The following is a 14,017-nucleotide window of genomic DNA, read 5'->3' as shown; positions in this document are numbered from 1 at the left end:
CGAATCAAAAAAACAAGAAGAAGAAGAAGTGAACCGAAAAGCAAATACTACGGACCAAAAGAAATGATAAAAACCAATTTTAATTTCAAATGTACAAAGTATTTATTGTTGACTTTTTGATCGGGGGTTTATTTTTGCGTTTTGTTGTTTTTTGCATTTTGGAATTTATAAAATTACTATCAACACTTATTCCATTATTAATTTAAATTCAATTTCTTTCCTTTTTTATGTATACATAGATTTTATATAATATATATTAATATAGGGCTATTTATACGATACGAATAGGTTTGTTTTTTGCTTATTCTTTTTTTGGATACTATTTACAAAATAAAAAGTCTGTTCGATTCCATTGAATTTGTCATGTGTTTTTCTCACAAAAATCAGTAGTTTGCATCAGTTGGTTAAGACCGATTTGTCACTCGTACAAATGCTCATGTCATTTCCATCTTATTAAAATCTATGTCTCGAGCGCAGTTTTTTCTTTATAATTTTAATTTGCTAAAAACATTTCGTCTATCGACTTATCATTCTCTTTTCATCGATTTGTTTATCTTTTCTTTCATCAACATTAGTAGTATTTCTCTCCCATTTAAAGTAATAAAATCATCGCTGATCATTTCAAATGAATTATATAAATATCTCTCTCTGTGCTTGTTCTCGTTTTTTTTTTAATATTAGATTTTTATTCTTTCGTTCACATTATCTCGAATTCCAAGTAAAAATGTAAAATGTTTGAGTCTCTTTCAAATTTTCGTGCGTTTTACAATGATAAAAATAAAAGCAAATGCCGAACGAACACGTCAACGAAAAACAGAACAAAAATGTTGTTGTTTTTGTTCACATTTCGTTTAGGTTTGATTTTTTTTATACAAAATTAAATCGTATCGCCGATTCCTTTAAGATAAGATCGATAAAAAGCAATAACTAATGAAATTGGACATTAAAATGAAATAGAATTAATTTAAATTAATATCATTTTGATGCAATGAATTTGACCACTATAACTAATATCACTTGGTTTTGTTTCGTTTTTTTTCTGTTGTTGTTGTTTCTTTTCTCGCATTCTCATATCATTGTTTTAATACTTTCTAAGATTGATTAACGTAAACAACGGTCATTTCAATTGAATGTTTTCACTGTGGTTTCGATTCGAAAAAATTGAGTATTGTTATTGAAAACCCTTCGCTTTTCTTTTCTTTCTCAAAACAAAAAGATAAAAATACTGATTACATTTTAGAATACTTTTATTCCTTCAGTTTTTCTATTGCAATTATTTGGGGGGGGGGGGTGGTGGTGATTTACAATCTAAGTGTTGGTACGTGTTATTTTTCTCTCTCTCTTTCTCTCTTCTGTGTCTTGGTTACTTTGAAACATTGTTGTTTTTTCTTTGTCTATTTTGTTTAATTTAAAAGTGAATGTATGTATTTTCATTGTGTGGTGTGGCAAATGGCAGTACAATTAGAATTAATTGATTATAAGTATAAATTCTCTCACTTTTTAATGTGTTTAATGTTTTTGTTACATTTATTGGGAAATAACACCGGACAGTTGGTTTGCTTTCTTTCGTTTCGTTATTTTATTTATAAATGGTGTAAGCTCATCTCCTTTTTTCTCTTTCAAATCAATTATTCAACATGAAAAAAACACATTTTCATGTATGATTTGAATGATAATGATGATGAAAAAGAATAAAAATGAGTTGTTCCGTTTTTTCCGATCGATTTGTTTCATTTCCAGTTTTTTGGACGTCGCCGCCACCGCGTGTGATTCGGAAACGTTCGAAACTGAATCGGAATGTGGGAGCAATTAAAAGAGAAATTCCATTTCGAAAAATGAAATGTTTTGATGTTTTATAAATTTTTAATGGCTATTTCCCCCTCTCTCTTTCTCTCTCTCTCTCTCTCTCTCTCTCTCTCTCTCTCATGATTTTTAGGTGATTCCAAATTGGAGACAATTTTACACCAAACATTTGAATCGTTACCTAGACTCCCCCTCGCTCTAGACAATGCTCCGTACTTTTTTTTTCATGAGTGGAGTAATTCACTCGTTTAAAAATGTGTGGTTATTATTTAAATGAATTCATTGAATTGAGGTCCGTTTCTAATGGTCTCGCGTAATAAATTATCGAAAACTTATCAAATACGAACAATCAAATGATATATTGGCTACTGATTAGAATCGATTGGAGCACATTTTTCCGTCTCCCTTTGCCTTTTGAATCGACCGAGTCGAGAAGAGAGATAGATAGAGAGATATGGACGAAAGATATTATGCGTTTACGAAACGAATTCAATATTTGAATCAAAACAATCGATTTTTTCATGTGATAAAACTTTAAAAATTCGGTAGTCATGATAAATTCCGGACTTCAAACACGAATGCCTCTAAAAATAGAGACGATGGTTTAGCGCATCAGTTTTCAATCGTTATTCCGATTCAGGTAGCTCGTTTTCGTCCCGAGGGGGCGGCTGTCTTTTCAATGTTATCAAATTCGGAACGAATGAAAAAAAATCGTTTTTTTTTTTTTTTAAGATTGACACAATGATAAGTTATATCAAATCAAATCAAATGGAATAAAACAGAGAACAGAACATGTTCGGTACACAAAATGCAAAATCGATGGCTATAATACTAGGCGCATTGATTCGTTCTATCGCAACGATGGTCAATGGCTTCGAATGACTTGTTCATCAATTTGTGCAAATGTGTGCGACATACTGTTCGATCAAATTGACAGGTGTTTTTGTTCCCACTATGAATTGAGAATTTTAAAAAGATAGAAAAAAATCTATATTGGACTGGAAATTGAAACAAAACGAACCGAAATAAAACATTTTGTCCCCATGATTTTAATTAATAGTTTCACTTTGAATTCTCATACATTGGCAGTATTGTTGTTTTGTTTTCAGTGATTTAAAAATTGTGTTCGATTTGAAATGAAAGTGTAGAGAGACGAATTTAAGACGATGGAATACAAATTGAAAAAGTGAAATGAAAGGAAGGAAGGGTTTTCTTTTAGATTTCGATACTGAACTATACACATTTATGGGTTACGTATATGGTGAAAAACATGAAATGGTTTCGCCTTTTATTTCTTTTAATAAATAGTCTTTTAGAGTATATGATTACCGTGACTGGTGGGCCTTGTGGCGCTGGCTTGTGGGTAAGAATGTCGTGTGTGTGTGTGTGTGTTATGCTGCTCGCTCTCAAATAGCTTAAACGAAGTAAGCGCGACCATTTCGATTCATTTGCGGTGTTTCTGGTATGGTTGAATAGACATGGCCCAGCGATGAGGCGGACGAACGACATACATAGTTTGTTTGCTGATGTAAAGTGGCGGCCGGTTCGTAATGAGACGACGTACATGACAGTTCATCTTCGGTGATGCTCATGCTATGCGATGGAGATGTTGCCGCATTTGATTGACGTGACAGTGAAATTGGTGACAGCGACAGTTGATCCTGTGTCAATTTCTGTTGATGCTGCTGTTGCTGGAGCTGTTGTTGTTGATGTGCTTGTTGCATTTGTTCCACCACTTCCATACTAATATTGGTGGCGTTGTTCATTGGAACGGCGAAACCCGGATGATTTTTGCACCATGTATCGAGCGTTGTTGGTGCGGGTGTGTAGCGTAGATTTGGGCTGCGCGATACAGTGCCCAATTTTTTGATTGAACGATTATGCGATGGAAGATCGGGCAATGCGAATCGAATTTTGTCCCAACATCTTTTCTCACCCCAGCAAATGACCGGGCACGTTTGTACAAGCAATTGCATTGTGGCGTCCATAACGATAAGCTCAAGCGGTGCGGTTAGAATGAGCGCAATTTTGTGACGACGATACGATGGTCGGATATTTTCGATGACAGATTGTAATGCCAAACGGAACGTTGGTTGTGACCACTCATTTTGAAGAAATGCCATACTGACAACGATGATAATTTTCTTCGAGATATCGGCCGCACTTTGTAACGAATCGTTAAGATATGCCGACGAATGGATGTCACGATGATGCAAGCACAAATTGTATCCGCTGTTGTGCAATTCGGATGCGATGACCTGGAGCACAAAATCGGAATCGCGAATGCTGTAGATAAAGTAGGCATCGTACAATTGGTCCCCTTCTTCAGCGCCACTTTTGCCAGGTGTTTGTGTTGGATCTTTGAACAGGCGAATACCGTATTTTGCATGGGCCCACAGTCTGAAATCCTGACGCAATACACAGACTAATGCAATCAATAGGCCGGCTCCGATGATTGAAACGAGAACGGCAGCCAACAATGGCACATAGCTTCCACCAATCAAACCATTTCCAATGACTGTACGTTGAACGGCCGATGTGGCACTTCCATTTTCGAGGGCTTCTTCACAGTGCTTGATCATTTCGCCGACGTAACGCTTGTCGATGCACATCATTTGGCTAATATCGAATACACCCGTAAAATCTTTTATCCATTCGCTGAGTTTCAACAGATTTTCACAATCGCATCGCCACCGATTTCCTTCCAATGACAATTGACCCAATGTGCCGGCCTCCGAGGCCGATGTAAGTTGATGCCATGGCGCAAAATTGGTGATTTTATTGTGGTTGAGTGCCAATACCTCAAGCTTTTTCAATGTTCCAAATGTGTTGTTGCCGATGTGTGAGATGGCATTTTCGCTTAAATACAGCTCATTCAAGTTTTTCAGTTGATCGAATTCAAAACCGCGTAGCTCTTCGATTTGATTGTTTTCGAGATGTAAGACCTTTAAGCTCGGTACACCGTTGAATGTGCGATTGTGTAAGCTCGTTATTTTGCTATCGTTTAAGTACAGTTGCTCCAATTTTCGTTTGCCAATGAACATGTGACTCGATAGATCGCCCAAATCGTTGCCATCCAAGAAAATGGTTGTTGCATCCATTGGCAAGCGTTCCGGCACTTTGGTGTAGCCGGCATTTCCGCAATCGACAACATTTGCATTCCACGTATGATCGTGGTAGCATGTACAGCGGTCGGGACAGGTCATTTTGCAATCGCACGCTTCGAAGTCACAGCAATTGCACAAGGCGAAACAGTGGCTTTCGTATTTGCATAGGAAATCTTGTGGTTTTAAATCCATTAGCGGTCGCACGACAGCCACACCATTGCGCTCATGTTCCATGGTGCACATAACTAAGTCTAAATCGAGTACTCGTGGATGCTGGCGCAAGTGGCTGAGCTCGTTAATGCGTTGCAACCATTCCATGTGACAATCGCAATGGATTAAATTATCGCCGATATAAAATGCAGGCATTTCTCTTATGTCGGATATTGGATTCAGTGCAAATGCCGAAATGTCCAATTCACGAATTTGATTGCCATACAGAACAACTTTTTCTAAATGGCGTTTCTTCAAAAACGTACCTGGTGCGACCTCACGGATCTTATTGTTATTCAAATACAACGTTTGAATGCTGTTCGGTATGCTGGAATCATCGATGCGAGCCAAATTATTGTATGAAACGTCGAGCATTTTGATTTGCGTGATGTTGCGTACGTCGAAGTAGTTGCCCAATCGTGTCAAGTTGTTTTTGTGTATGTCGAGCCATTCGAGTGATGCCGGCAAATGACTGTAATCAAACTGGTGAATGTTGTTATCAGAAACGTTGAGCCACACAAGGTCGGGCAACGAAGTGAACACACTGGAAATGTCTTGAATTTGATTGTTATCCAAGCGAATGGCACGCAACGTTGGATTCGAACTAAACGCCGATTGATCGATCTGTTTGATTTGGTTTGATGCAAGATTCAGCACATGAATCGATGATAATTTGATGAATGTGTCTCGAGCGATGGTTGTGAGCAGATTATCGACTAAACGCAGTCCCAATAGTCGTTTCAAACCGTCGAATGAGTCGTTGTGCAGGGTGTCGATGCGATTTTTGCCCAAATCCAATGATTTGAGGAAATGCAACTTTTGTAAGCAGGTCGGAATTTCGTTGAGTAAATTGTCATTCAAACTAAGATCATTCAAATTGGTGAGATTCTCGAATGCGTTGTCGTCAATCGATTCGATTTGGTTGGATTCCAAAAACAGCTGGTTCAGCACGTATAATTCGGTGAAATGGTATGATTCGATGCGTTTCAAATTGTTCGATGACAGTGTGAGGGCGTGCAAGTTTTTCAAATCGACAAATGCGCTCGATTCGATGGTCTCGATGTTGTTGTGGTCCAAATGCAGGATTTGTAGGCTGTACAAGCCACGAAATACGAACTGATCGATTTTGGTGAGTGCATTGTGGCCCAAATTGAGCACAACTAAACGTACTAAGCCGGAGAATGTTTCGCTGTTGATCCACGTCGATGTGAGGTCGTTTTGTGATAGATCCAATACTTCCAAATGGTCAAGACGTTCCAATAAACCGGGTGCTAGTGCGGTCAAGGTGTTATTTTGTACATACAATTGCGTGAGCTGTGGCGTTGAATGGAATAATACGCGTGGCAATGCAACCAGTCGATTGCTTGAAATGTTCAGTACGCTGAGTGATTGTAGGCCGGCAAGTGCGTGATCGGCAATTTCAATAAGTAAATTCTCCTGCAGCATAAGCGTGGTGAGTGATCGGAGTGCGGACAAACCGTTGTCGGGTAACGATGAAATGTCGTTGTGTGATAAGTCCAGTACTTCTAAACCGGTATTGCATGCTTTGCCAGGTGTTGATGAACCGCTGCCATACCCAGCGAAGCCCAATTGTGCGATATCGGTGAGACGGTTTTTCGTTAAATTCAAATGTTTCAGAGAGTACAACGGGCAAAATACTTCCGTCGGCAAACTCCAAATGTTATTGTCGGATAAATCTAAATCTTGTAATTCGGTTAGGCCACGAAAGCATTCCGGATGCAATTCCAAATTCATTGGGCTCCAGTCGGAATTGTGCGTTCGCAACGATAAAATCCGCAAATTGCGTAATCCTTGCAATACCATTGACGGTACATACCGAATTTTACAAAATTCTATGGTTAAATTATTTAAATTACGTAACGCGCTAAGAAAAACGCCCGCATGCTGGCTGTTTGCTTCCAGTGAACTTTCGAAGAATAGAAGGTCACTGCATTCGAGTCGCATGGCCGAAATGCGATCCGTTTGGTATACACTTAAATTGCTAAGTAAATTATCAATACCGCTAATTGTCCTTAATTTACATTGAAGCATATGCTTCACATTGGATGTGTCGTTTGAGGCGTCTGTGCCGGGCAAACGTTGCCATTTGCAACCGCGTGGTGCTGCATCCGCTCGTCCGAGCAACGATGATCGTGCTGTTACTAATGTGACGCACAGACAAATTGCCAGTATCACACTGAATATTCGCTTTGACGATGTCATCATTGTGTCTGTGTTGTGTGTGCTTTGAAGTGATTCTCTGGGTTTAAATTACACAACGGAATATAAAATTTCCACTTGAGTGTGTTTCTCGTTATGAATTTTGCACTTTAAAATGCATAAAATATGCGGAATGCAACATAGGCAACACAATATCAATGCTTTTTCTTCTTCTTAGAATCCAGAAACGTTTTCTCAACACCCAAAAATGAGTTTGCCTTGATTTTTACTTTTTTTCGGCTGCTGCTGCTGCTGCTGCTGCTTTCGTTCGTTGTGTCGTTCTCGTTTTCTTTTTGAGATGCTGCGATTTTGTCTGTGTCTATATATGTTTATGTGTGTGTGTGAGAGAGAGTACTCCTTCAATCCTTCAGTCGGTTTTTTCTCTCCATACGTGATTTTTTGTTCATTTTCGACTTTATTTTCGGTAGATTCGATGCCTTTTTTCGTTTTCGTTTTCGTTATTTTTTTTTTCTCTTCGTTGCTGGTGCTGTTGTTATTCCTCGTTGGCCGTTGATGTGAATCCAAACGGCGAATGGTAAAAATAAAGAGCAGCCTCAAAATTGTTGAAACTGAATCAACACACTCGACAGAGAGTCAAACGCACCAGAAGAAACACAGAAAACAATTTTTTTTTATTTTAGTTTTGTGTTCTTTTTCGTCTGCTTCTTTTTCGTCGGTGCCTGTTTTTTTTTTATTGCGTTTTCAGTTTGGTTTTTTGAACGATGAACTGGTAAGCACTCATGGTAGGTATGTTGCAGCACATAGAAGAACAACCAAAAAATAACTAGCCGAACGAATGATGAATGAGAGAGAAAAAAAATCACAATTTCTCTGCTCGGCCTTTTTGTTCCTTGGGATGTGAGTGTGTATGTGTTGCTCTCTTGGTTGTTTTCAAAAACAAAATATTATAGTTTTGCCCGCGTTGTGCCTCTTCTCTACCTCTTTTTTCCGTTGATACTTGTCGTGCAATTCTCCAAAAACTCAATTTATTCGGTTTTTATTCCTTCTCTCTTCGATGCGGCTTTCTTCGCTATCTGCTCTCTATATCGTCTATTTATTGAATTTCGATGCTGTACATTTCTCGGTTCTCTCAAGAGATGAACAATCATAAAAACGGAATCCAAACCAAACAAAAATTGTATAACTTTGTGTTTTAGTCCGATGTTTCGGTTCCCAGATGGTAATTATATCGATCTCATCGGCATAGACACATCGATCGATTTCTTTTTCGTTTTATTAGTTTGATTCATTTAATTTCGGTGCGACGTGTTTGTATCTTCCACAGATTTCAATATGCGTGCACACACCAATCCATATATTCGAGATAGCTACAAATCGTCGAAATAAATATTTATGTCGTTGTTGTTGTTGTGTTGTTTTTTCCTCTTTCGGTGTTTCTATATCATTATTGTTTGTATGGATAAGTTTCGGTTTTTTGGTGATCGCATTTGAATTTTGATTGTTTCTCTTTTTCTATACGTTCCGTTTTTTTTTCCATCAAGAGTTTATATATTAAATCATTTTGCTGTTTGGTCGCTGCTCTTAAACTTTGTCGTCGTTTTAGCTGTGTATCGTTGCTTATTTTTCTTTCGCTGACTTTGTATATGCTATCAAAAAGTTTTTCTTCGCAATGTTTATTTCTTTTTTCTTCGTTTCAGCACAAAACTCTCATATGATGTCACAGCTTTTGAAACACATTCAATTAGGGTTTGCGTTTTTGTTTGGCGAGATTGGGTCGTTGTTGTAGTTGTTGTTTAATGTTTATTTGCTGTTGTGTATATTGATGCAATTCAGCGCTTAATTCCAACTACTTGGGTTGAATGTGGCAGTATGCTGGTTTTTGGTTGGTGCGCGCGTATTGCGTGTCTCGAATGCATCAAATTGCTGAAACTCTCGTCTTGCTCTTTTCACATTGCAGATGCAATATTTGAGGGCAAAAATGCGATAATTGTTGTTGATGCTTTATCAGCGTGTGTGAGTGTGTGGCAGTGTGTTTACTTGAAGTAATAATAGCTGTGTGTTGTTGCTTTCTTTCCTCTTTCTCTGATTTCTTTCCATAAATCACACTCGCTGTTTGTCTGTGTGTATGTGCAATGGATTACAAAACATAAACACTGAAAGTTCGTCACAATTGTCGTTTTCAAGTTATTATTATCATAGTTTTCATATCACTTCTTCGAAACAAAAAATTATTCGTTTGATAGATATTTTTCTCTTCCTTTTATTTCTTCTTCTTTTTCTCCTATTTTTTTTTCCTTTTAAACTGTTGTTGTTGTCTGATCTTCGATTTTGGTGCGCACAATGGTTTATTTTGAGCCTTGGCCTTCTCTATTTATAATTGTCAACAATATACTTGAACTATAAATTCATCTTCTTCTTTTTTTCATTCTTGATGTGATTCAGTGTGCGCTTTTGCTTTTGCTGTTTTACCACTTTTACTGTTGAGTCTCACTTTGATTTATATTTCTCAAGTGCACAAACAAAACTCCACAAAGATTCTTTTTATTTTTGTTTGTCGTGTTGTGTCAGTTCCTGATCTCTATTTTCTGTTTTACTTGCACAAAACAACTATAAATTGAAGACATATACTTTTTTTTCTAGTTCAAAACTCAGCAGATTTCTTTCAATGACTTCTTCTATTTTATTTTCGTATATTCTTTTCTTTCTTCAAAATTTTCTCACAAATTCTCAATTCGATCGGTTGGTTTTTCTTCTTCTCTTTTCTTTTGATTTTTCTTTTAAACTCAACACTGGACTTTTATTCGCTGGAGAATTGAATTTAATCACAAGTTATTTTCGAAGAAAAAAAAAAACAAACTAAATCGCTTACAAAAACAAAATACACAAACGTCCACGGAAAAAACACTGAGTTTTACTTTACTGTTTCGTGTTACTATTGCTTTTTTTAATTTTGGAAATAAAAAATTGTTGTGTTGACGTGAAATTAAAAACAAACACAAAATAAACGATATTGAAAAACATAAGGAATGAAATGAATAGCATTTATGGCCTTAGTGTATGTTATTTGTTCGAATTCATTTGAACCGCTTTGTGGTTTCTATGTAATTTTCAGTTCGAAACTGTTTTTCTGTTATTCTCTGTGTAATTTTTTTAAGAAAACGAATAAACTCTGGCTCACTTCTTTACCGGCCCGCTGTTCATTCAAAACTGAATTCAATTCACGACCATCGCATCTATTTAATGACTATGAATGTGGGCCCCAGAGGCAATCCACTCGCAATGCAATGGACTGTGTGCGCATGAATGAGACGGCCATACATAGCACAATCATGGCATTAAATGTGTAGCAAAACTCTCTCGCTCACGCGTACGCTCGCTCTCTCTCTCTCTCTCTCTCTCTGCGTTTGCTGTGCGCTCTCTCTATTCTTTGTCAGCCACATTCGTTCGTAACGTTACCATTCTCTTCAGCATGCATGCACACGCTGTTGAGCTACGAGGAATGTATGCTGTGTGTGCACACATGCCATCTGTTTCCAATCAGTTTCTCTTTCAACTTCTCCTCCGTGCCGTTTCTCTCTCAGTTGAAACAACAAAACACTATTTTCATGTTGAAGCTGTCTCTCTCAAGCGCATACACCAGCCTGAATTTGAATTCACTCCGAATTTCTCCGGCCTCGATTATATTCTCCGTCAAAATTTAGTCTCTCTCTCTCTCATACTTCAATGACGTTCTCACCATCGACATCGTATCTCGCTCAACATTTTTATGTTTCAGTCATGTAATTCGTCATCGTGGTTCTTCATAAAGTTCTTATGATCTGTCTGATTTGTTTTGAAACTTCATACATAAGAATTTTGATGCGAAATAAGGGAATTTTATTTTGAGTCTGCTCACCATTTTCTATAACGACAAAATGTTGCATTTCGTTAATTAAACCCAGATTTTTTGCATATCGTTCAATTTTTTCCTGTTTTTTTTTTCGTTCAAATATTTTTTATACGACCGAGAAAACAATTTTTTCCGAAAAATAATTCATTCTTATCCAAATTGATGAAAAAATATTTTTCGCTTTTGTTTATCGCGTTTTCAATTCCATGTTTTCTGTAATGAAAATCTGGAAAAATTCAGTTCATTTTTCAAATTCTCGAATTTCTTCGGCGAATGCCGCATGAATTTATTTCCAGGCATTGCAAAATATAAAAGCACAGCACTTCACCTAGTTCATCGGAAAATGTTCTACGCTGCATGTTTCACACACTGCGTTGGTCGCCACGGTGCATGAATGCAATCGGACGCAGTTCTCCACCACTCTCTTGTGTCATGGAGAGAGAGCGAGCGTAAAATTGCTGTCAATGGAGGGGGCAAAAATTCTCTCTTTGTTTACGAACGAAGCGAGATGGATATACTGTCGTAATTTCGGCTGGATTGAATACATTCTGTTACATTCGTATGTTTTGAACGTGAACAACGCAATGATATACAATGTAGCATGCACACATGAAAGAAAGAAAACAAAAATGAAGAAGAATTAAGCAAGAAAACAAGCAGGTAACAATGGGACGGCGAACAAATTGAAAAACCGTTGTAAAACCAAAAATGTGTGCACAAATTAAATACATTGAACCAAAGAATGGGATTTGAGATTTGAAATATGTGTGTGTGTGTGTTGTTGGACTGTTTGGCTCCTTTTTGTTTCGCAGGCTTAAATCGGTGCAATTTTCTGTATACTACCGTATGTGTGCAACAGCAACAGCAGCAGCAACTCATATGCTCGCAATGGCCCGGAAAGGAAGCAAATAGCAATTTCGGGACTGGTTCACCACCGAATGAGATCGATTTTCTATTTGTTTACTTTGGACCCGGTTGCAAAGTATCGCTTAAATTGGAAAACACACCGGATAATAGAATTAACAAAAGTTTTGCCAGAAATGTCGGCATACCAATTGAATTGCGTTGAAAATAGGAATGAATATGGCATACGGTGGCGGATGGTGGCTGTAAGGAGGGAAACAAAATAAGGCATGGGCGATCACTAGCCGTAAGAAAAGCCATTTGAGACGTCATTTGAGCGCGTTCAAAATGAAAAATATCGACACTCGTTCCGCGCTTGTGGACACAATAATCATTTTCTCGTTGATGCCATTATTATAATTCTTATTTTCTCTCGAAGCGAAAAGCTAAATTTATTTTTTTGTTGTGTTTTTTTTTTCCGTCGTCGTCGTTGTCGTTTTTTCGCGATACAGACAGACACTCTACATACACACACAAACACACACTCGTACACGCAGCCCAAGTGTTCTCTCTGGCAAATCCATTCAGCGAACGAATGAACGAGAGTGACACAAACATACACACAACGCGAATGAGTTTCAAGAATGCTGTTACCATTGTTGATTCTCTCGCTCTGTTGTTTCTTTTTTTTCTCGATATTATTATATGTAAAAAAAATCAATTTTGAATACGCGTTGCTCCGCCTTTTAAAACAGATGCAAAAAAGCAAAAAGTTAACAACACAATATGTAATAATTTTCGCCAGCCATGTGTGTGTGCGTATAATGCTGTTGTTGTTTTTTTTTTTATCCTTTCATTCCTAGATGCTGCTATTTTTTGTGTTGAATTTTGCGTTGTGTGTAGGTCTTTTTTTCTGTTGCTCTGCATTTTGCTGTGCGTACGTGCCTTTTTGCTCCCTCTCTTGCCCTTTCCAACGCGTATTTTATTTCCACTTCATTTTAATGTTCACTTTTATTGCAATTTTTTTTCGCTGTCGTTCTGCGTTGCTTCGGTTCATTCAGCTACATATTTTTCCATCACCAACTTTTGCTGACTCTTTCTCTCTCCGCCTCTCTCTCACTCTCGCCTCAAAGCAGCGCCGAGTCTCTGAAGTGTCTATCTTTTTTTCCTGGATTTTTATTTGGATTATCGTCATGTTGTGTGATGTTCTTCTCTCGCATTTTGATTACATATATTTGACAACAATACACAAATACACACACACACACACAAATTGTTCGCCGAATGATATTCGGTTGGCAATGTGATGGATATTGAACAACGACCGACTGAACAGAACAGAATTAAACCAAACCAAACCAAACCAAAAAAAAAACAACAGCATCAACGACATAACACACAAATATGTTTGATTCTTTTTGTTCCCAACAACAGCAAATCAATACCAAAATTACATGAAATCCTATTTGATCGTGGTCAAACGTGTTTTGTTTTCATTTGCTCTGAATGTACATATACATATTGCAATTGGCAAATCACTCTGTCACTCTTGTTCAAGTGCCACACATTCCGAGCGTGAGAGCGAGAAAAATTGTGCGAATTGAAAATCCACGCCAGTAAAAAAAAAAAGAATACCACCACCACCAACAACAACAACACTCGATGGCATAAAATATAAATGTTCAAGTTGAAAATTTCAAATTGATTGTTATTGTTAACGGTCGTTAGTTTTGTTTGTTTATTTCATTATTGTTTGTCTCTTCCGTTTAATGTTGACGTGTGCGGTGTACTGTGCACTTACCGACAGATTAGTAGCCGTGATTCAATCACACAGAAAATTGCAATCTGTTACCTTTTGCCGTATTTGGGGGCATGCTGCTGCATGTTTTCCTCTGATTCACTGCTAAATTTTCACAAAATTTTGGATACGTGCAATTAATATTTTATTCGTCGAGACCTCGACGATGATGGCGACACAACACCA

General features: G+C 37.5%; 1 protein-coding gene across 1 annotated transcript; it reads right to left on the bottom strand.

The window, feature by feature from the left end:
• Positions 1–1,342: 1,342 nt before the first annotated feature.
• On the bottom strand, positions 1,343–10,489 carry LOC129577605 (toll-like receptor Tollo). The gene has a single exon (XM_055464983.1). The coding sequence runs from the start codon at positions 7,344–7,346 to the stop codon at positions 3,219–3,221; it is 4,128 nt and encodes a 1,375-aa protein (XP_055320958.1). The 5' UTR covers positions 7,347–10,489; the 3' UTR covers positions 1,343–3,218.
• Positions 10,490–14,017: the final 3,528 nt, after the last annotated feature.

Source organism: Sitodiplosis mosellana, unplaced genomic scaffold (genome assembly GCF_009176505.1).
Source record: "Sitodiplosis mosellana isolate CC-2019 unplaced genomic scaffold, AAFC_SMos_1.0 Smas_scaffold_6197, whole genome shotgun sequence".
Taxonomy (NCBI): Eukaryota; Metazoa; Arthropoda; class Insecta; order Diptera; family Cecidomyiidae; genus Sitodiplosis; species Sitodiplosis mosellana.
This window is presented reverse-complemented; position numbering and strand designations above follow the sequence as displayed.